The sequence below is a fragment of the Aegilops tauschii genome, chromosome 1 (assembly GCF_002575655.3).
Source record: "Aegilops tauschii subsp. strangulata cultivar AL8/78 chromosome 1, Aet v6.0, whole genome shotgun sequence".
NCBI lineage: Eukaryota > Viridiplantae > Streptophyta > Magnoliopsida > Poales > Poaceae > Aegilops > Aegilops tauschii.
The window spans coordinates 458,709,416-458,729,698 of NC_053035.3; the positions used below are offsets into that span (position 1 = coordinate 458,709,416).

General features: G+C 45.5%; 4 protein-coding genes across 4 annotated transcripts; 2 read left to right on the plus strand and 2 right to left on the minus strand.

The window, feature by feature from the left end:
• On the plus strand, positions 1-4,232 carry LOC109765735 (glucosamine inositolphosphorylceramide transferase 1). The gene is made up of 4 exons (XM_020324511.4): positions 1-704; positions 802-924; positions 1,918-2,085; positions 2,167-4,232. The coding sequence occupies exons 1-4, from the start codon at positions 432-434 to the stop codon at positions 3,847-3,849; spliced, it is 2,247 nt and encodes a 748-aa protein (XP_020180100.1). The 5' UTR covers positions 1-431; the 3' UTR covers positions 3,850-4,232.
• A 153-nt stretch (positions 4,233-4,385) lies between these two features.
• LOC109765737 (flap endonuclease 1-A) lies at positions 4,386-8,628 on the minus strand. The gene is made up of 17 exons (XM_020324513.4): positions 8,475-8,628; positions 8,218-8,334; positions 7,624-7,682; positions 7,441-7,500; positions 7,284-7,337; positions 7,142-7,190; positions 6,999-7,046; positions 6,691-6,756; positions 6,462-6,512; positions 6,259-6,378; positions 6,103-6,187; positions 5,920-6,001; positions 5,628-5,736; positions 5,489-5,545; positions 5,364-5,410; positions 5,186-5,240; positions 4,386-4,700 (listed from the first exon to the last, which is right to left on the minus strand). Exons 1-17 carry the CDS (start codon positions 8,484-8,486, stop codon positions 4,629-4,631), a joined length of 1,143 nt encoding a protein of 380 aa, XP_020180102.1. The 5' UTR covers positions 8,487-8,628; the 3' UTR covers positions 4,386-4,628.
• Positions 8,629-8,666: 38 nt separating this feature from the next.
• LOC109765738 (uncharacterized protein At4g29660) lies at positions 8,667-9,749 on the plus strand. The gene is made up of 2 exons (XM_020324514.4): positions 8,667-8,990; positions 9,390-9,749. The coding sequence occupies exons 1-2, from the start codon at positions 8,808-8,810 to the stop codon at positions 9,522-9,524; spliced, it is 318 nt and encodes a 105-aa protein (XP_020180103.1). The 5' UTR covers positions 8,667-8,807; the 3' UTR covers positions 9,525-9,749.
• A 906-nt stretch (positions 9,750-10,655) lies between these two features.
• On the minus strand, positions 10,656-16,060 carry LOC109765736 (chaperonin CPN60-like 2, mitochondrial). Its single transcript, XM_020324512.4, has 16 exons — positions 15,730-16,060; positions 15,427-15,586; positions 14,373-14,548; positions 14,038-14,133; positions 13,857-13,961; positions 13,247-13,333; positions 13,065-13,154; positions 12,760-12,840; positions 12,603-12,671; positions 12,435-12,512; positions 12,224-12,319; positions 12,049-12,148; positions 11,830-11,933; positions 11,627-11,732; positions 11,417-11,495; positions 10,656-11,040 (listed from the first exon to the last, which is right to left on the minus strand). The coding sequence occupies exons 1-16, from the start codon at positions 15,931-15,933 to the stop codon at positions 10,935-10,937; spliced, it is 1,737 nt and encodes a 578-aa protein (XP_020180101.1). The 5' UTR covers positions 15,934-16,060; the 3' UTR covers positions 10,656-10,934.
• Positions 16,061-20,283: the final 4,223 nt, after the last annotated feature.

Below are 20,283 nucleotides of genomic sequence, written 5' to 3' on the forward strand. Positions count from 1 at the left end.
GGCCAACCCACAAACGCCCACAAAACTCCGCACCAGCTCGCACACGCAGGCCTCACCCCGCCCCACCACCACCTTCCCCCACACGGCAGACGGACAGCTTAGCGCCGCGCCGAGCCAGCGAAGCAGCAGCAGCCCAGCCGCAGCCGCCGCGCCGGCACAGCACAATCCTTCCCTCCCTCCCTCGCGCTAGCTAGCTAGCTAGCTAATCACCCACTAAATACTCGCTCGCTCCGCCCCCGGCCTCCCCTCGCCTCGCCTGCGCCCCATTCCGTTCCGCCCGCGCTTTAACCCGCTATTGATTGATTGATTAATTAATTAACGGAGCCCACTTGCGCTGCTCTAATTCCGCCAGCAGCAGGAGCAGCGGCAGGAGGAGGATCTCCAGCCAGCGGGGATTGGATCGGGCGGCGGTCGATGCCGGCTGGCGGGGCATGGCGGGGCGCCGAGCGATGAGGCCGGCCGCGTCCACGGGAGGCGGCATGCGGGGGCTCGCCGCCGCGGCGCGCTCCTCGCCCGCGCTCTCCTTCCTGCTCGCCGCGGCCGCGGCCGCCGCGCTCGTCGGGGGCGCCTACTTCTGGGTGGTGGTCGCCTCGTTCCGCCTCCCCGAGCCCGGGGCCCTCGGGTGCCGGCCCGACGGCGAGGGCTCCTGGGCCATCGGGGTCTTCTACGGCAGCAGCCCCTTCCACCTCCGCCCCATCGAGCTGGTGAGGAGCCTCGAGCTTCGCTTCAAGGCTGTGTGTGGGTTTTGACTTTCGGGGAGGCGCTGGGGTGCTCACCGCTGTTTTGATTTGGTTCGCGCAGGAAGGGAAGAGCAGCGCCAACGGCTCCGCGTGGCCGGTGGCCAACCCCGTCCTCACCTGCGCCTCCGCCACCGACGCCGGCTACCCCAGCAACTTCGTCGCCGACCCCTTCCTCTACCTGCAGGTACGGTCCGTCATCTCTGCGGAATTGCGCTCTATTCATGTGTACCACATGTACGGGCATCTCGCGAAATTTGCGGCGTCAGGGCTGCAAATCCTTGAGCTGCTAAACAAGCGAAATTCAGGCTGGCTGGGCCGATTTTGGTGGCGGTTGCGGTGTTTCTGAATTCAGCTCCTCTGCAAGGGCTTGCGGTTCAGATGCTTAGGACAGGATTTGGGAGTGCGATGCCCAGCTGGGTAGCTGGATATGGTGTTCTGACGGTGTATTATTAGTATGTGAAAGACATTGATGGTATGAACTGTTCTAGTCGGGGATGCAAAATTAACTACTAAGCCTGGTGCGTACTGAATTGCCGGTGCATCATGAACAATTTGACTTGATAACTTTACTTGGGGAGGACTGCAACCTTGTTTATACTGAAAAACATGTCTCCATGGCATAATTGAAAACTTCAGCTATTAATCCTATAATTTGGTTGTAAAACAGACTAACTACCACTGGAACATGCTTGCATGAAAAAGAATTGGTGCGATTCTGAAATGTATTTTTTAGGAAATGTAGCTTCTGAAATGCTGCTGATTTGGTTGATGGTTTCAGACTGTCATGCACCAAAGTACCAAACAAAAGCACATCGTTAGCGTACTTGTCCACTGCATGACAACATAAGTGGATTTGCCAATAAAATAGTTTTTATAAGGCCCAGAAACACATTTGAGGATATTTATTCGTACAATTATCTGTTTTAGATGATATTTATGTTACACTTCATACAAGACATCTAAATCATGTTTCTTACTAATATTTTTTATCAGTCTAGAAATGCAATTTTCATGGATTATATGCTTGGACTTATATTTATGTTTTTTTATCAGTCTTGAGTTGAGAAAGCACTTCATGCGATGTGCCTTCTGCATTCTTTTCTACTTATCATAATATGTTCTCCGTTGATATTTTCTGGAATTCTCAACCTGATATTACTTCTTATTTGTCTCTCAGGGCGACACACTGTTTCTTTTCTTTGAAACAAAAACAACTTCCTCAATGCATGGTGATATTGGTGTTGCAAGAAGCTTCGATCAAGGTGCAACATGGGAGTTTCTTGGTATTGCTCTAGATGAGGCATGGCACCTGTCCTACCCTTTTGTGTTCAAATACGAGAATGAGGTATATTTTTCACTCTGTATCTGTTGAGAACTAAGTGGCTATTTCTGGAGATGTCGAGGCACTAACTTCCTCTTTTTTCAGATTTATATGATGCCAGAGGGGAACAAAAAGAAGGAGCTTCGACTTTATCGTGCTACTAAATTTCCGCTTGAGTGGACATTGGAGAAGGTGCTCATCAACAAACCACTTATTGACGCCTCATTAGTCCAATATGAGGATAACTGGTGGCTCTTTGCCTCGGATTTTACACGGTATGGAACTGAGAAGAATGCAGAGCTTGAGATTTGGTACAGTAGCTCTCCTCTTGGTCCTTGGAAAGAGCACAGGCAGAACCCTATTTACAAAGCTGACAAAAGTTTGGGAGCTCGAAATGGTGGAAGGCTCTTCATGTTTGAAGGGTCGTTGTATCGTCCAGGTCAGGATTGCAGTGGAACCTATGGGCGGAAGATTAAGTTGTACAAAGTTGAAAAGCTAAGCAAGGAAGAATACAAAGAGGTGCCAGTAGAACTTGGGATTGAAGAGCCAAAGAAGGGGAGAAATGCCTGGAATGGTATGAGGTACCATCACTTGGACGCGCAGCAACTTGAGTCAGGTAGATGGATAGCTGTAATGGATGGTGATCGTGTTCCTTCAGGCGATTCAACACGAAGGTCTATCTCTGGTTACCTGGGTTTTTTGCTAGCCATAGTTCTGGTCACTTTTGTGGGTTTTGTGAAAGGTGCAATCAATTGCTACATCCCTCCGAGTTTCTGGGCTGCCCCGGCAAGGAGAAATGAATTGTCCCGTATCTTGCCTGTCTACCGCTTCAACCAGAAAGTCCGCAGATATTCTACCAGCCTTGGCAGATACATCACAGCCACCAAAGCAAGGCTCAATGAGAAAACATGGTCCAACAAGCTGTTCTTCTGCGTCATTGCTCTGTTGGGGACCGTGAACGTCTGCATCGCTGTGCATTTCCTACTTGGTGGTAATGGCACGGAAGAGGCATACACACATCAAGGTCAGCGCTCTCAGTTCACGATGGTCACCATGACATATGAAGCTCGGCTATGGAACTTGAAAATGTTCGTCGAACACTACTCCAGATGCGAGTCGGTCAGGGAGATAGTTGTCGTCTGGAACAAAGGCAACCCTCCTGGCAGCGATGCCTTCGACTCCACGGTGCCTGTCAGGATACGAGTGGAGGAGCTCAACTCTCTCAACAACAGGTTCAGAGTCGACCCTCTGATAAAGACCCGGGCCGTCCTCGAGCTGGATGATGACATCATGATGACCTGCAGCGACGTAGAGAAAGGGTTCAAGGTGTGGAGGGAGCACCCCGAGCGGATGGTCGGCTTCTACCCGCGGATGATCGACGGCGACCCCCCGCAGTACAGGAACGAGCGGTACGCCAGGGGCAAGAAGGGCTACAACCTGATCCTCACCGGTGCCGCATTCATGGACAGTGAGTTTGCCTTCAGGAGGTACTGGAGCGAGGAGGCCAGGGAAGGGAGGGACTACGTGCACAAGAACTTCAACTGCGAGGACCTGCTGATGAACTTCATGTACGCGAACGCGAGCTCCGGCGCCGGGGGGAGGACGGTGGAGTACGTGCACCCGGCATGGGCCATCGACACCTCCAAGCTCTCCTCCGTCGCCATCAGCCGCGACACGCAGAAGCACTACGACGTCAGGACCAAGTGCCTGGCCAAGTTCTCCTCCATATATGGCCCTCTGCCACAGAAATGGGAGTTTGGCAGGCGAGAAGATGGCTGGGACAAATAGCCCGGACTCTGGACAGTGGGGGCGGGAGATGGTACACAACCAACAGATGCAAATATGCTTAGAACTTTTTTTTGTTGTTGGTCCCGTGGGAAGTTTTGCAGCATGGGACGGAAATGCTATAACCTGCTTGGTAGAAGTGTCTATTAGATTTGGCTAGAAGCCTAGAGTGCAGTAGATCAAGCTCTGTTCAGTGTCCGGTTCCTCAAAGAACTTGTGGGATCAATGCTCATATAGGCCAGCTGCAATGCGCTAAGATTCAATTGGATTGTATGCCTGTCTTTTTTCTTTTCTCATAGATGTTCTTTTTGCACTTGTTTTCCATAATTGTAAATGGTGTGATTTTGCTTATCTACGTGCAAGGAATGAATTCATCTTAGATGTTTCGCAATTTTGTTCACGTCACTGGAGCGGACTGCCGTGGCAGGATAAATTCTAACGTTTTGTGGCGTGCGATAGCGAGACTGGCCTAGCCGATTGGTACAAGTCCAACCTTTGCCCGTCCAACTAAAATTTCACTGCACAAATTGCATGGAAGCTACCAAAGCAAACCAACCCTAAAATTGCTGAATTCTCCATCACAGGAAAGTACGACCCTACAACTATCAGCAGATGAACAAACATGAGACAGAGTTCCGTTTTTTCCCTTCTCAAGTCGCTAATTTACCTAATCTTCGAACATGAGACGACTAGAGAGCACCGAACAAAGATTTGAGTTACACAACAGGAGGTGACTGATCTAGCTGAGGATGCGACTGCAGCTTTTTGTTCGCGCATCCAACCTATTTCTTCCTTCCGCGGGTTGACTTCGTCTTCTTGCTAGCAGCTGCGCTGGCTGGTTTCTCCGAAGTTTCCTGCGATTCATACCATACAGAAATTCATGTGCTGAAATGTTGTCACGCAGAAAAAGATATAGCAGTACTACCCAGCAGGGCAAATGAAACACAATCTATAGGTGTCCCGAGGGGGAATCGTCTAGAATTACTATAGCACTAGTTTTCAAAATATAGCTTCTGCTATTGTATCTACCCGGTTGCTTATTCATTTGAAAATATTGTTGGGAAATGCGCATCTGTCTTGTGGTGATGATGATATCAGGCGCGCTGCACAGTGGGATCATCTACAGTTCAAACTAGGGCAGGTAGCCTGGTGGTGAATTGCTGATGTCTAGCGCTAGCCAAATAGTGACACACTAGGCCAAAGTTTGAATTGCATGCACAGTTCTAACATATATTTATTGGGTTGCATATGATGCTAGAAAATGATGTTTCTGGACAAGGGCAAGGAGTACATATATAAGCACTATAACATGAAGTGGCATTTTGGTGGATGTATGTACCTTCCGCTTCAATGGCACTGATGTGCTAACAGTTGGCTTGAAAAATGACTCGAGCCTGATTACATCAAGTCAACAATTATTACAGTATGATCAAGTTCAAGAGCTAAGAAAGCGACTATGCACACATGTATTATTCTTGAGAACAATAATGCATGTGAATATATAATACAATGCTCACCTTCCTTGGGATGATTTATTCTTCGCCGATTTAATCTTCTCTATGGCCTACATGAAACCCACGAAATATGGTTGATAAAAATGTTTAAATAACTGGAACGGAGAGAGACAAGAAAAAATGCATGCCTTTGTCACACGATCTTGATTGAAACCATTTTCTTTCACCAGAAAGTTGACGAGGCCCTGGGGAAAGATTAGAAGTAATGGGTATTTTCAATTGTTCACTTCCTGTTCAGGAGGCAAGTAACAAGGACAGCAGACATACCTCCTCATCAGGTGCAGTCCATTTGAGCTCGGGAATATCCAGTGTTACATCGGGTTCCTTGAACATGCGCCGAGCTTCTTGATAAGGCCAGTCCTCAGGAATTTGATATCTACAATAGACAATGGACACATGCGAAGAAATTAAAAACCAACACAAACCAGAATTTCACTGGCCAAGACGTGCATGACTTTAAAGCGGATAAATCTTGGGCCACTGTGCTACACAACTGACATGTTGGATTCAGCTGAGCACTAAGTCAATAGAAAAACCTTCAAAATGGATAAGGACTAACTTGTCTTTATTAATATTTTCCAGAATGCCCTCAATAGACCCGTGCTGACGAATGAGCTTCAGAGCTGTAAGACCACCAATGCCTAGTGGACAAGATCCCATACAGTTAGAAAACTTCTCTGCTAGCTACATAATTTGATAAATGTGGACTACAAAATGAAAGCGAAAGAGTAAGCAATGATACCTTTAATGCTATCACAGTAGTCACATCCACAGAGGATGCACAAGTCAATGAATTGGTCCATAGTGAATTGAAGCTCCTCAAGAATCTGCAGTATGAAATATGGTTAAGTGTATACAAGATAAGGATGAAATTTATGCTCAACATAATACTGCATACTTTCGCAACTTCAAATTCCATAACAGGTATTTTCCTGGAACTTGGATCCATCAAATGACGAACAAACCGTGTAGCTCCAAAAGTAAGTGAGTCCATATCTTCGGATGCAACAGCATACACCTACAAAATAAACTGTACTAAATAAAAATGGAAGCAGAGGGTGAAAACAAGAAGGTAGCGGAAGTCCACTATGTTAATATTACCTTGTCATTCTTGCAAAGGGCAGCACATTGTGATTCTGCTTCACAAGGAGCCTATTGGTGGTACAGGAGAGGGAACTTTAAGTGAAATTAACAGCATCACGAACACACAATAAATCATAAACTATATGCTGATAGAAAGTGAATTTACCAATTCCACATAAAAACATGATTATATATGTTAATGTGTACCCTGTAAAATATGTATGGCAGTGAGCAAAACTGAATTTACCTCCACAACAGGAACACCCATCAGTCTTAGTAGACGCTTACAATCATCATTGTGCTGCTTCGTGACCTGCTCATAAAGGACATGGAAAGATGTAAAGCTAGAATTTACTCTGAGAACTAATTCATCGCATATATTACATAACATCACTTTATGCAAAAGAAAGGTACAAAAATTCAGTTGATACTTGCTCAGTGAAGGAACCAGTTGGCTCCTAGCACAATGCAAATCGTCTTACATTAAGGAGATTACGAGTGATGAAAAATTTCAAGACTCTTTATCACAAACAACTGAAAATAATAATTTCTCACCTTTACAGTTCTCTTGCTGAATTTTTCAATTGCATCCGTATCTCCTGCCTAGAACAACAAAATGCATTTCGCATAGGGGGTCAAAAGAGAGAGCATAGAAGAACAACGTGGATAAAAAACTGATCAAAGCAACGACAGCAAACCTCTACTGCCTTCGTCAGCCCTTCTGTTGCTTCATTCCTCTTTGCGTGTCTGACAAGTATTCCAGGTTAGCATTGTATAACCTAAAAAGTAGTGTAGGCAAACATATAAAAAGTGCTAGGAAACAACCAAAGGATAAATGACCTTTTTAAAAGCTCGTCCTTCTTCATTTCAGGAGGCTTGCCATCAAAAACATATCTGCATGAGCAATGTTGTGATCCCATTAAAAATAGACTGATATTTTCAGATGTAATTATATGGAAAATTTCTGATATTAAGAAATGAAAGAATTTGGATTTACACTGGTTTAATTCCTGCCTCGAGCAACCTTATTGTCCGGCTGAACATGCCTTGCAAATGACTGTCCAAGAAAAAGAAAGAAGCACATGAACATACATACATACTAGGACTATAAACTTTGAGCAGTACTTCAAATCAAATAATAGTATTAAGTATGGTTGGAGAGAGAGAAGGAGATCTAAACCTGGTGACATCACCGGCTTCGTTTGTAAGGGTTTCCATCCCTGTCCTTCCAACTACAATCTGTACAAGGGAAAGCATAAGAAACATATCCCACCTTTCATCGCGGTGGGTAAAAAAAGGGTTTGCTAGTATCTCACAACTGCTTGTTAACATCCACACAGAAGACAGTTCATCAGTGCAACTTTAAATTCTTCCTTCCTTTATGTTGTAAATAAGAGAAAACATCCTATGCTAGAGGCAATCAGCTCATTGTTAATCAACTCAGGCAAACTAAGAACACACAACTTATATGCCCGAGGGGTGGGCGCAAATTTGGCAGCCTACTGCAACAATCTTCTTCTAAGAGTATGAAATGGGAAAATATTCCAGCACTAGGCGACCAGTATCAGAAAACTGTCACCACACGAGGGTTCACAAAACCCTAAACCCAACCTAAGAAAGCAGATCTTCTAGGCCGGATCGCCGAAGCCGCATATAGAGATGGACTCTTGAGCACAAAACTCTGGCCCAGATTACTGGCGTGCAAGCACAATACGAGAAACAAACAGTAAATGGAAGAGAGGCCATGTGGGTCAGGGGAGAATGGGGGCTATACGAGGAACTGGTAGATGCACATGCTGGCGTCGACGGCGATGCGGCGGCCGAAGTAGCTCTCGAACTTCTGCTCCCTCATCGACTTGGGCGCGTTGTCCGCCAGCAGCTTCGTCAAACCCTACAGCCACGCACAAAATGAATCGCCTCTCCATTCGAATGTGACGGGGGAAAGCGTCCCCGAATCGACAGGATACGATACTCAAAATCCACAAGGGGAGGAGGAGGCTCAGGCGGCCGGTCACGAAGCGACGCGCTCACCTTGACTCCCATCTCGCCGGCGACGGCGGCAGGCGGCGCGCGAAGGCGGCGGGGGCGGGGCGGGGCGGCGAGAGGGGGAGAAGAGGCCGCGGGCTATTTTGAGTTTTTTCTTTTCTTTTCTTTTCCTTTCCGCCCCCCGGCCTTTGTATTCTGGGAGCGCCGTGGTACATATGGGCCGAGCCGGGCCGGGCCGGGCGGGCTCAAATAGCCAGCCAGGCAGGAAAGCCCAGAGGCCAGAGGAGCGAACCTGATCTCGGACCGAACCCACCCACGCCAGCGTCGCCGCCGGCCGCCGGGTAGACTGCAGCGAGCTGCCGGAGGGAAGAAGGGGAGATGGCGAGCCGGCTGTGGAGGTGGTACGCGGACCGGCAGTTCCATAAGTGGGAGAAGACGGTGCTGTGGGACATGCTGGAGCCCTACCGCCCGCCGCGCTCCTTCGCGCCGCTCGTCGGCACCTACGTCGCCGCCTTCTACACCGCCGTCGTCGGCGCCGCCGTCACCGAGCAGCTCTACAAGGTCAGGCCACTCACTCTCGGACCGACGCCGGGACCTCCTCGGACGTCGCCCCCCCTTCCTGTCTGCGTGCTCGCTCGCTCGCGCCGTAGATGCTCGATGAAATGCCTCCTTGCTCAGGATAGCACAGCTCGCATCATAAAATTGTCCAGCTCCTGCCATGGCATCATTTGCATTCTGTACTGGCCAGATTCCACTGACCATCACTCCTGTGTAATGCCGCTGACACAACGAATGTTTCCCACTGTGGCATGTGGCTTCGAATTTAGGCTGAAAAAATGAATTCATTTGAAATCGGAAGATCGAGATTATGACACTGCATTGGAGAGGCTGGTTTTGTGTGCTTATAAATCGCCTCTGGAGCTCACCTGATTGTGTGTTGCTATTGCATTTTTGGAGCAGGAGAAGTACTGGGAGGACCACCCGGGCGAGGCGGTGCCGATCATGCCGCCCATGTTCTACTGGGGGCCATGGAGGGTGGTGAACGGAGAGGTTCCCCGCTTCATCCAGACGCCCGAGGAAGCTAAGCCGGCATAGAACTGCTTGGAGATCGCTGGGGATGCTGTGAGATGCTTGTTATTCTCCTTTCTCTTGATCGGAGGTCTCTCATAAGTAACTCACTGTTTGCTGTGTAGCTATGGCATTGCTGCATCTCTTGTAATTTACATTCTGGTGATTGTGCAGCGACGTGAATCATAATGGTCTTTTACGTATGCTTGTTTGCATGAATAAATTGATCGGTGGCACTTCTGTTGCGGAGCAGATTGTTTGCATTTTTGTTGATTTGATGATCTTCAAAGTGAAACAGATAGGGCTGGGATGCACCCATTTTGCATCATCTAAAGCAAAGGTTCCAGTCATTGCCAGCTTAACAGTTCTCATGTTCTTCACTTGACAGTTGGCTGGCTATTCAAGACAGGATCTGGACGTCCAACAGACTTGGCTAAATGGGGTTGGCCAAACTGTGATCTTCCTTGTGCAAAGGAGAACAAGAGCCCGGCGAGCATTTCTTCTTGAAACGCCGCTTCTCCATATTGAAATGCCGCTCCCTCAAAGATTGGTGGATCAACCTCTCTGGCTCGAGCATCCTGAATAGGAAGAGATTGTCACGGGGTTGGTGGATCAACCTCTCTGCCGCTCCCCTCTGTTCTCACTCTTTACTTATTAGCATCAAAGCTTTGGGTTGCCACGGCAAAAGAGATTGTCCTGTAATCCAAACTCTACTCTCTTCTTAATTTCGGTTTTCGCCTGATTTTCCGTTAATTAACCGGACAATTATCTACTTCTTAATTAATCAAGGAGGGAAATTTATTGCCTCCGTTTCAAAAGAAAAAACCTCTCTTCTTAATTAATGCATGAGGCAAATCTTTTGCCTCCCTTTAAAAAAAGGTTCTCATGTTCTCGAATACACCACCAACGCTCACTGCACAAGGTTTTTTTTTTTGTGGGTGACTCACTGCACAAGGTTGAGATGGTGATCAACACGAGAAGCTTGTCGTGTGCAGCCAAACGATAGGCAATGTGATGAGACCTAATATATGTGAAGTAAACTGAAAAGGAGGGAGTACTTCTCAAATAGGAGTATGCAGCACCGGAACAGCCACGAGCACACTGCCATAAAAACACAAGGGCACACGCAAATTGAACTGATCAAAAGAAGCACCTCAATAACACCAGACGTTGCCCAGTTAACATTCAAAGCCCCAAATGCTTGTCTTGTCCAAATCTATCTGAGTTTTGACCCAAAATGAAAGGGCTCTGAATCTAGTTAAGGTTACATAAGCACTGAACCATGAGTTTTTCAAAAACCAAAATAGGTGACAGCTTTGCACCTCTCACTTGAAAGGGAGGGAAATCTCTATTTATCTATAGACCAGGGGAGTTAAAGTTTGTCATGTCTTTAACAAAAAAAAACAGGTAAATGAGACGGCATTGCCGCACTTGACCTCAGAAACCCATTCCGCTCATGTCCGGCATTCGACTGGCAATTCTGGCTTTTGTCGACGGGAGCTCAGCAACTGCAGCCTCCGTGGTTGTCATCAGCAGAGAAACGCTGTACCAGAAACACAGATTGTCAGACAAGCTTGGTTGTTTCTGTCATGGTCATACAAAGGTACGCTTTTCAGAAAATAGTATAAAAATTACAAGCTATATATGTTTTTGAGTCAAATCACTTCCAAACAACGGGAAAAGGCATCCCTTCTTTTCACATAATCCCATAGCAAAAAAGTCAAATGCTACACTTATTCAAATGAGATTGTGTGGGTGTTCAGTCTACCATCAAGCTAGTTTCTAGGGTAATAAATTCAAAGTTCTAAAATTCAAGCAAAGAGACTTATTTTTTCCAAAAGATTAGATTCATAGCTTAAGAAGGGATACGGAAATATGAAAATAAGAGCTTCCGACATGGTTAGAGACTTCAGCTGTACCTTGCTGCATCTTGAAGTGCGGTCCGGATAACTTTCACAGGGTCGATGATACCAGCCTTGATCATGTCAACATACTCCCCTACAGTAGGCAAAATGCAGGAATCAACTACTGAACCGCTGGAGATTATTGTTCTGTTGGAGAAATATTAGGATTGCTATTTTTACTGCAATTAAGAATCAACAGCTCAAATATGGTTAATCAGCACAGACCTTTTGCTGCATCATAGCCCAAACTAAGATTATCTTGTTCCAGTAGCTTCCCAATAACTATAGCACCATCGACGCCAGCATTTGCAGCTATGGTCATCAGGGGGGCCTGCAGAAATTGCGGAATAATTCATGTACGTAAACAGATATGGAATAACCAAGTGCATGAAATGCAGAAGAGCGTCGTAATCAGCGCAAGAAGTAACCTTCAAAGCATTCTTGATAATTTGAACTCCAATCTTTTCATCCTCATGCGATGTGCTAATGTTGTCGAGCTCCTTGGTGGCATATAAAAGTGCAACTCCACCACCTGTTAGGCGTGACGTTAATTGGGAACACATACAACATAAAATCAGGTTGCAAAAACAAAGTAATAAGAAATAGTGGAGAATATCATACAAGCTGCTCAAGAAAAATGCGATTACCTGGAACAATACCCTCCTCCACAGCAGCCCTTGCAGCATTTAGAGCATCTGTTACCCTGTCTTTTTTCTCACCAACTTCAGCTTCACTAGCTCCACCAATCTGCAAAATAAATGTGTATGCTGAGACGAGCACAGAAAACAAGGGACCTCACACCGTACTTAGAAACTAACAAACCTTGAGAATAGCAACGCCTCCAGATAATTTTGATAAACGCTCTTGAGCCTTTTCTTTGTCGAACATGGAGGTGCTGTTCTCGAGTGATTCTCTAAGCTGTGAAGGGCATCCACATGAAAAAAATTGTGACTTGTACTGAAAGAATTACCTGAACCAGTATCCAGATAGCTTAACTTGAGACAAGAGTCAAATGTGATGATTCTTAGAGTACCTGTTGACACCTCTCTTCTATCTGTTGCCTTTCACCTCCACCATCTAGAATGATAGTATCATCAAGAGATACAGTAACCTGTGAAGAAAATGTCACTGTACGGTTCCTTTTCTTCAAATCAATGTCTATATTGCTCTCAAGTGTAACAATTTATGGAAGTTGACAAACCTTCTTAGCTGTGCCGAGCATTTGTAGTTCAACTTTATCAAGATCAAGACCTTGGTCCTCGCTAATAACCTTGACATTAAAATGAAATATCAAGTCAAATTCATTCACAGTAATGTCGGTCATGTTAACCAACTTGATTGTTCTCATAACAACTAACCTGCCCTCCTGTTAAAACAGCCATATCATCCAGATTGGCCCTTCTGTTTTCACCAAATCCAGGAGCTTTGACAGCACATATCTACAGCCAAGGCCTCAAAATTAGTTCAGAATTTTGCTTAAATAAGCTTCTCTGTGGCAACAATCCAGAGTAGCTTGAGCCTAGTGAAGGAAATAGACACCATAGACAAAAGGGAAAACAAACTGAAAGGGATTACTTCAATGTCAAGAGTGCACATTGCCAACCAGCTTATGAGAGTACGGAAATATGACAGAAGTAAGAGCTAAAGAAATGATTCATAATACCTTTAGTCCAGCACGATGCTTGTTCAGTACAAGCATTGAAAGAGCTTCTCCATCTACATCCTCAGCAAAAATGAGAAGAGGTCTGCGGTTCTACATAGATCAATCATGATTTATCAGTTGCCACCAAATTTCCATCATGGGATCAACAAAAGCAAGCACCGAACTTAATGGAACACAGTTACCTGGATGGAAATTTGCAATGCTGGAAGAAGTGAATTCATATTTGAGATTTTCTTGTCATGAATAAGAATCAGAGGATCTTTCAACTCCTGCACATGAAAAAAAGGATAAATCAGAAACATGGGTTGAGTTCAGATCATTTGTATAAAATCTTCATTCTCTATTGATATGCATAGTATCCGTCTCATCTTTGTTTTCTATCTGCTCTTATCAAATATTTGACATGCCTACAACAATCTCTGCAGACAGATACCAAACAACTAATTCAAGTGTACAGGAGAAAACACAAGCAGCATGCATCATCCTCGAAAATAGGAGGTGTAGTAGTCTATTTAAGATTACACTGAAGCAACTGTAAACAAAGAAGAAACAAACTACAGCCATTGATTTGTCTAGATACGGATGTATCTATCCAGTGTTAGATACATCCGTATCTAGAAAAATCTAAGACAGGTAATTCGGGACGGAGGGAGCACTACTGATAAGTTCCCACCTACATGCATATTGCCATGGAGAAGTTAAAACAAAGGAGGATTTGAAGAAGTCCCTTACAGACAGTTAACGTGCTGAATTCGTCAGTATAGCAAAGAAGAAAAGGAAATAAAGACTCACACATTTCTGAGTCTTCTGATCAGTTACAAAGTAAGGGGATATGTAGCCTCTAGTCAACTTCATTCCCTGGACCGCTTCAAGCTCATTATCCAAAGTTTTGCCATCCTGCCCATTTGTAAGAATTAGTTGCAGAATACCAGATAAACCCAATATAGTAGCAAAAACAGCTGGTAGCACTCACAGCAATAGTAATGACGCCATCCTTTCCAACTATTCCCATAGCTTTTGATATCAGATCACCAATTTCCTTTTCTCCATTTGCAGAAATTGTAGCTACCTGGTTTACAGGACAAAAATGAGGTGGGTATGTCTAGGCCAGGTTTCCAATTAAATTACAAACAATGAATGTTAAGTTACTATGTAGTGTCTCTGGTACTGAATCATAATGATGATTTTCGATTACCCATGGCAGATACAAATAATAACTACATCAAAGATACATAAGCACGCGGATATGTTTTGCAGATCGAAGAGGGGGCACATAACAGGCCGCCACAGCAAATGAGAGTATCTTACCTGGTTTATTTCATCAGGCGAATCAATCATCCATGCTTTACTTTTGAGGTGAGCACTGACGGCGCTTATAGCCTTGTTTATGCCTTTCCGCAAATCCATAACATTGACCCCTGCTGCCACAGCCTTGCATCCTTCCGTGAGAATTGCCTGTGTAAGCACAGTTGCGCAAGTGGTACCTGTTGCCCCACAAGATCAGAAACAAAGTAAACGACATGCGATGCTCCATTCACATAAATAGGCAAGTAGTTCCCTACCCTCAGATCTTGATGAAAGGACAAGGCATTTGCACAGAGACCACACACATGAGAAGTTCCTACTCTTTATAGCATGCTGCCTCAGATTAAATGCCAGCTATTTCTTATCTCACTTATGGCAAAACAACGAGTAACAACGTTTGGAAACGAATCCCACGTTTTGCTAAAGAACGGTACAGTGTGATTGCATGTCTGAAAACTAAATGATTTCTTCAAGAATGCCTAGGTTAAAATTAGTTGATCCATCAGTAGAAATCAAATTGTGAGAACTAGTGCAGATCGCAAAATATGGGAAATTGTTAGTCACTCCATCTGCATGAGGAATAAAATATGGCAGGTATCAAATCACAATGTAACCTAGGCGACTAGGCCTGAACTAGAAGTAGGTCAAATAATGTAGAGATCATAGTGATCAGAACTAGTGCACTGGATCTGAAGGCACACCACACAAATGAGGCACAAAAATAATATAAACCACAAGCTATTGCTATTCATCTGCAGTGGGAGTACTGCAGGCACCAATGACTGAACATCACATTGCAGCGAGCAACAACAGTTAAATACACTGAACTAGCATCAAAACTTCCTAGTCCTGGGAAAGCACAACAATCTGCTACTGGCTCACAAAGGGATTAACTACACATGATAGAGAAGGTAAGACATCAGCATTAACGCTACACACACCGGCATGAAATTAGCATGTAGTAGATAACAGGGAAAGGGGAATGCTTTGCTCAAAAAAGCAGCTAGTTGAGATGGTTTATCAAGTTCAGGAATTTCCAAGAGCCTTCGGTGCTTACCATCTCCCGCTGCCTTGTTAGTGGCATCCGCGACCTGCTTCACCAGGCTCGCCCCAACATTCTTGGCGCTGTCCTCGAACTCTATGCTCTTGGCAACGGTGACCCCGTCCTTGGTGACCTTGGGGGATCTGTTCGGTCTCTCGATAACCACATTGCGCCCCTGCAGCACAAGCAGCGGCCCACTCAGTCCACAAATCAAACCCTATAAGCTAGCCCGGCGCTTTCCCGCTAGATCCGCGCCGACTGCCGCGTCGCGCCGGCCAATCCGCGCTGATCGGGAGCGAGAGGGGGGCACGGACGAACCTTGGGGCCCATGGTAACCTTGACGGCGTCCGCGAGGTCGTTGACGCCCCGCAGCATGGCGGCGCGCGCGCCGACGCCGAAGGTGACCTCCTTCGCCGCATACCCGCGCGCCCACTGCCGCTGCTCCCCGCCGCCGCCGCGCGCGAGCTGCCGCCGCAGCGCCGAGGAGGACCGCGAAATGGCCGCCGCCGCCGCCCGGTACATGGCCGCGTGTCTGTGTGTATGTGAGGTGGGGTTTGGCGAGAGTCGAACTCGTGTGGCGTCTCTGGGTCGTAGAGACGGGGAGAGGGTTTATGTGGGTTTGGGGGTTCTGGAAGCTTCTCGGTCGACTTGCGCAGCGAGAGCACCGCGGCGCGGCGTCAGTCTTGTGGGGAGAAGATGATTTGTGAAATCTGAGCCGTCCGAGATCTCAGATCGTGTGGCCACTCGTGCTCCTCGGTTGACAGCTCCGAGTATTATTTTCAACAACATGGCTAGCTTTTATTGACTTGTGTATTAAACCAAACCAAATTGTTCTATCTATCCGTGCCCTTGCGGAGAACTTCTCGGCGGCTGCTACTAGTTCTGCAAAAGAAAAGAGAAACCCATGGCAGAGACCACCAGCAGGATATGTCAAACTAAACATCGATGCCTCGTTTGATGCTGATTCACTTCAAGGAACTGTGGGTGCTGTTTTGCGTGATTGTAAGGGGCTGTTCTTGGCAGCAAGTAACAATGTAGCTGGGGCCTGTACAGATGTGTTCATGGCAGAAGCTCTAGCACTCCGGTTTGGTTTAAATCTGGCAACATCGGTTGGCTGTTCAAAGGTGATTGTTAACTCCGACAGTTCAGACGTAATTTTGGCTATGCAGGATGGGGGGAATACGTCAGGCTCTTGTGCTGCAATTTTGGATGATTGTTTCCACATGGCAAAGGATTTCACATGCGTGCGTTATGAGCTTTGCCATAGGGAAGCTAATGTTGTGGCTGATGAGCTAGCTAGAATCTGTAAATTTTCTTCCCCTAGTTCCTGGTTTGATGAGGCACCGGATGCAATCATACCCTTGCTTGTAAAAGACAGTGTTTTAATTACTAGCTAATAAAAAGGGGTGATGAGTTTAAAAAAAGGTTATTGTTTTACATAAAAAAAACAAGGTTATTGTTTTTTATTATAGATCACCACTCATGCCGAATGGAAATCAAAAAGAGCCCAGAAGTTCATCGACCCATTTGTCCAAGACTCTATGTCTCGAAAAATTAGTCAAAAGTCGCAATCAAACTTCTCGTCCTTGTGTCATCATAGCTCTCGTCGGCAATGGACATCGAGAAATCCAGCCACCAATGTGCCTGCAAAGATCAATACATAGGACCAAATCCCATTGAACCATCGCAATAGTAGACCCCACGTATGACCGGGATTCGTCGTTGTGACATCAGCGTGTGTTTGTTGGCTCCGGAGATGGCGGCTAGGGTTTCTTTCCTTCGTCACAATTGAAAATTGCATCTATGCTGATTGTTATTTTCCTGCTTTGTTAAGAGGAGACATAATAAGAATATGTAACAACATGAATACTCTGAAATTTGAAAGGGCCTGAGAGTGTAGTTCTTTCCTCGGTGTAAAGAGGATGCGCATGCGCTAAGAAAACAACATTTGTCACGAGCATGTATAAGGAGACATCGGTGGTGAATTATGCAAAGATCAATACCGAGGACCAAATCCCATTGAACCATCGCAATAGTAGACCCCGCGTATGACGGGGATTCACCATCACAACATCAACGTTTGTGGGTTGGCTCTAGAGGGTGGCGGCTATGGTTTCTTTCTTTTGACTCGGTTGGAATTTTCCATCTCTTCTGATTGTTATTTTTTTTGCGTTGCTAAGGTGAGGCATAAAAATAACATAAAACAACATGAATACTGTTTTAATCTGAAGTTTGAAAGGGCTTGAACATGTAGTTCTTTCCTCAATGCAAGGATGGTGTGCAAACACTAGGGAAACACTACTTTAATACACAATTGTAATGTCTTTTGACACAAGTATGTATAAGAAGACATCCACGGTGAAAGTGCAACTATCCCTGGGTGGTTTTGGTAATTCCTAACAACATATAGCTCATTGAGCTAATGCTATTTCAAGATAAATATTTCAGGAAAGCTCAATGATTGGCATGGCATGGATTAGAAAGTAGACCCCTCAAAATGCTAAGGACAAAAGATTGGCTCAAGCTCAAAGCACAAGACTCTACATTTTACTTTTAGTGATCCAAGATCACATTGAGTCCATAGGAAAAGCCAATATTATTAAAAGGGGGTGAGGTGTTGCTTAATGGGTTACTTGCTCAAAATGCTTAGTGATATGCTCCAAAAACCCTCAACTACTTTCTCATATCCACATATGTCCCAAACCAAAAGTCAAACTCGGCCCCACCGAAACTTTCTATCCGGCACCACCGAGTTCACTTGACATAGCCACTACCACAAACCCTAGTCACTTCGTTCTCACCGATAGGGATATCGGTCTCACCAAGATGGGATTGCAACCTCTCTGTTTCCCTTCGTAACGTTTCGGTCCAACCGAGATGAGCGATCGGTCCCACCGAGATTGCAATGCAAACTCTCTGTTTTCCCTTCGTAACGTTTCGGTCTAACCGAGATGAGCGAATCGGTCCCACCGAGTTCGCCTGACCAACTCTCTGTTTGTCTATTACCAAAATCGGTCCCACCGAGTTTGTGTAATCGGTCTCATCGAGATTACGTTATGCCCTAACCCTAATGGAATCGGTCCCACCGAGATGATATGTCGGTCCCACCAAAAATCCTAACGTTCACATTTTGAACTAAATCGGTCTGACCGAGTTTTCTGATTCGGTCCCACCGAGTTTGGTGATTTCTGTGTAATGGTTAGATTTTGTGTGGAGGCTATATATACCCCTCCACCCACTCTTCATTCGTGGAGAGAGCCATCAGAACATGCCTATACTTCCAACATACATTTTCTGAGAGAGAACCACCTACACTTGTGTTGAGGTCAAGATACTCCATTCCAACCACATAAATCTTGATCTCTAGCCTTCCCCAAGTTGCTTTCCACTCAAATCATCTTTCTACCAAATCCAATCCTATGAGAGAGAGTTGAGTGTTGGGGAGACTATCATTTGAAGCACAAGAGCAAGGAGTTCATCATCAACACACCGTCTATTACCTTTTGGAGAGTGGTGTCTCCTAGATTGGCTAGGTGTCACTTGGGAGCCTCCGTCAAGATTGTGGAGTTGAACCAAGGAGTTTGTACGGGCAAGGAGATCGCCTAATTCATGAAGATCTACCCTAGTGAGGCAAGTCCTTCGTGGGCGATGGCCATGGTGGGATAGACAGGTTGCTTCTTTGTGGACCCTTCATGGGTGAAGCCCTCCATGGACTCGTGCAACCGTTACCCTTTGTGGGTTGAAGTCTCCATCAACGTGGATGTACGATAGCACCACCTATCGGAACCACGGATAAAAAAATCCCGTGTCTACATTGCGTTTGCTCCCTTCAAACTCCTCCCTTACCTTCATATGCAATTGTTTTACATTGCGCTGCTATACTCTTAGAATTGCATGTGTAGGTTGATTACTTGAATTGTGCTATGTTGCTAAAATCTGCCAAAACTTAAAATTGGGAAAGGCTGGACTTTTATTTGATCAAGTAGTCTAATCACCCCCCCTCTAGACATACTTTCGATCTTACAAGTGGCATTAGAGCTTTGGTCTCCATTTGCCTTGATTTCCATAGCTTTTGGTGATCATAGCCTTGGTTTCACAACCTAGGAGAGTATGGCGTCTAGTGAGGGAAATTACCAGCGTAGAGGTCCTTACTTTTATGGTACTAATTTTGCTAGTTGGAAGCATAAGATGAAAATGCATATTCTTGGACATAACCCCGCCGTTTGGGCTATTGTGTGTATTGGCTTGCAAGGTGAATTCTTTGATGGGAGAGAACCGAACCGTGAAGCTACCGCGAAAGAGTTGAAGATGCTGCAATACAATGCTCAAGCTTGTGATATTCTCTTCAACGGATTGTGCCCCGAAGAATTCAACAAAATCAGCCGTCTTGAGAATGCAAAGGAAATTTGGGATACTTTGATTGATATGCACGAAGGTACCGACTCCGTCAAGGAATCCAAATTGGATGTACTTCAAAGTCAACTTGACAAGTTCAAAATGAAGGATGGTGAAGGTGTCGCTGAAATGTACTCTAGGCTTGCTCTCATCACAAATGAGATTGCCGGCTTAGGAAGTGAAGAGATGACCGACAGATTCATCATCAAGAAGATCCTAAGAGCCTTGGATGGAAAATATGATACCGTGTGCACATTGATCCAAATGATGCCCAATTACAAAGATCTCAAGCCAACGGAAGTCACTGGAAGAATTGTTGCTCATGAGATGTCACTTAAGGATAAGGAAGAGCTCCACAACAAGTCAAGTGGTGCTTACAAAGCCTCATGTGAAGCTCCCACATCATCAAGTGAGAAACAAACCTTCAACGAAGAATTGAGCCTAATGGTGAAGAACTTCAACAAATTCTACAAGAGT

Coding starts and splice junctions, on each gene's coding strand:
- LOC109765735 (XM_020324511.4), top strand. CDS start 432: ATGGCGGGGCGCCGAGCGATGAGGCCGGCCGCGTCCACGGGAGGCGGC. Junction 705..801: donor ACCTCCGCCCCATCGAGCTG/GTGAGGAGCCTC, acceptor TGGTTCGCGCAG/GAAGGGAAGAGCAGCGCCAA. Junction 2,086..2,166: donor TGTTCAAATACGAGAATGAG/GTATATTTTTCA, acceptor CTCTTTTTTCAG/ATTTATATGATGCCAGAGGG.
- LOC109765737 (XM_020324513.4), bottom strand. Junction 6,513..6,690: donor TGGGTGTTCCTGTTGTGGAG/GTAAATTCAGTT, acceptor TACCACCAATAG/GCTCCTTGTGAAGCAGAATC. Junction 5,411..5,488: donor ATCAAGATCGTGTGACAAAG/GCATGCATTTTT, acceptor GGTTTCATGTAG/GCCATAGAGAAGATTAAATC.
- LOC109765738 (XM_020324514.4), top strand. CDS start 8,808: ATGGCGAGCCGGCTGTGGAGGTGGTACGCGGACCGGCAGTTCCATAAG. Junction 8,991..9,389: donor TCACCGAGCAGCTCTACAAG/GTCAGGCCACTC, acceptor TTTTTGGAGCAG/GAGAAGTACTGGGAGGACCA.
- LOC109765736 (XM_020324512.4), bottom strand. CDS start 15,933: ATGTACCGGGCGGCGGCGGCGGCCATTTCGCGGTCCTCCTCGGCGCTG. Junction 13,334..13,856: donor ATCAGAAGACTCAGAAATGT/GTGAGTCTTTAT, acceptor TTTCATGTGCAG/GAGTTGAAAGATCCTCTGAT. Junction 13,155..13,246: donor CATTGCAAATTTCCATCCAG/GTAACTGTGTTC, acceptor TGATCTATGTAG/AACCGCAGACCTCTTCTCAT.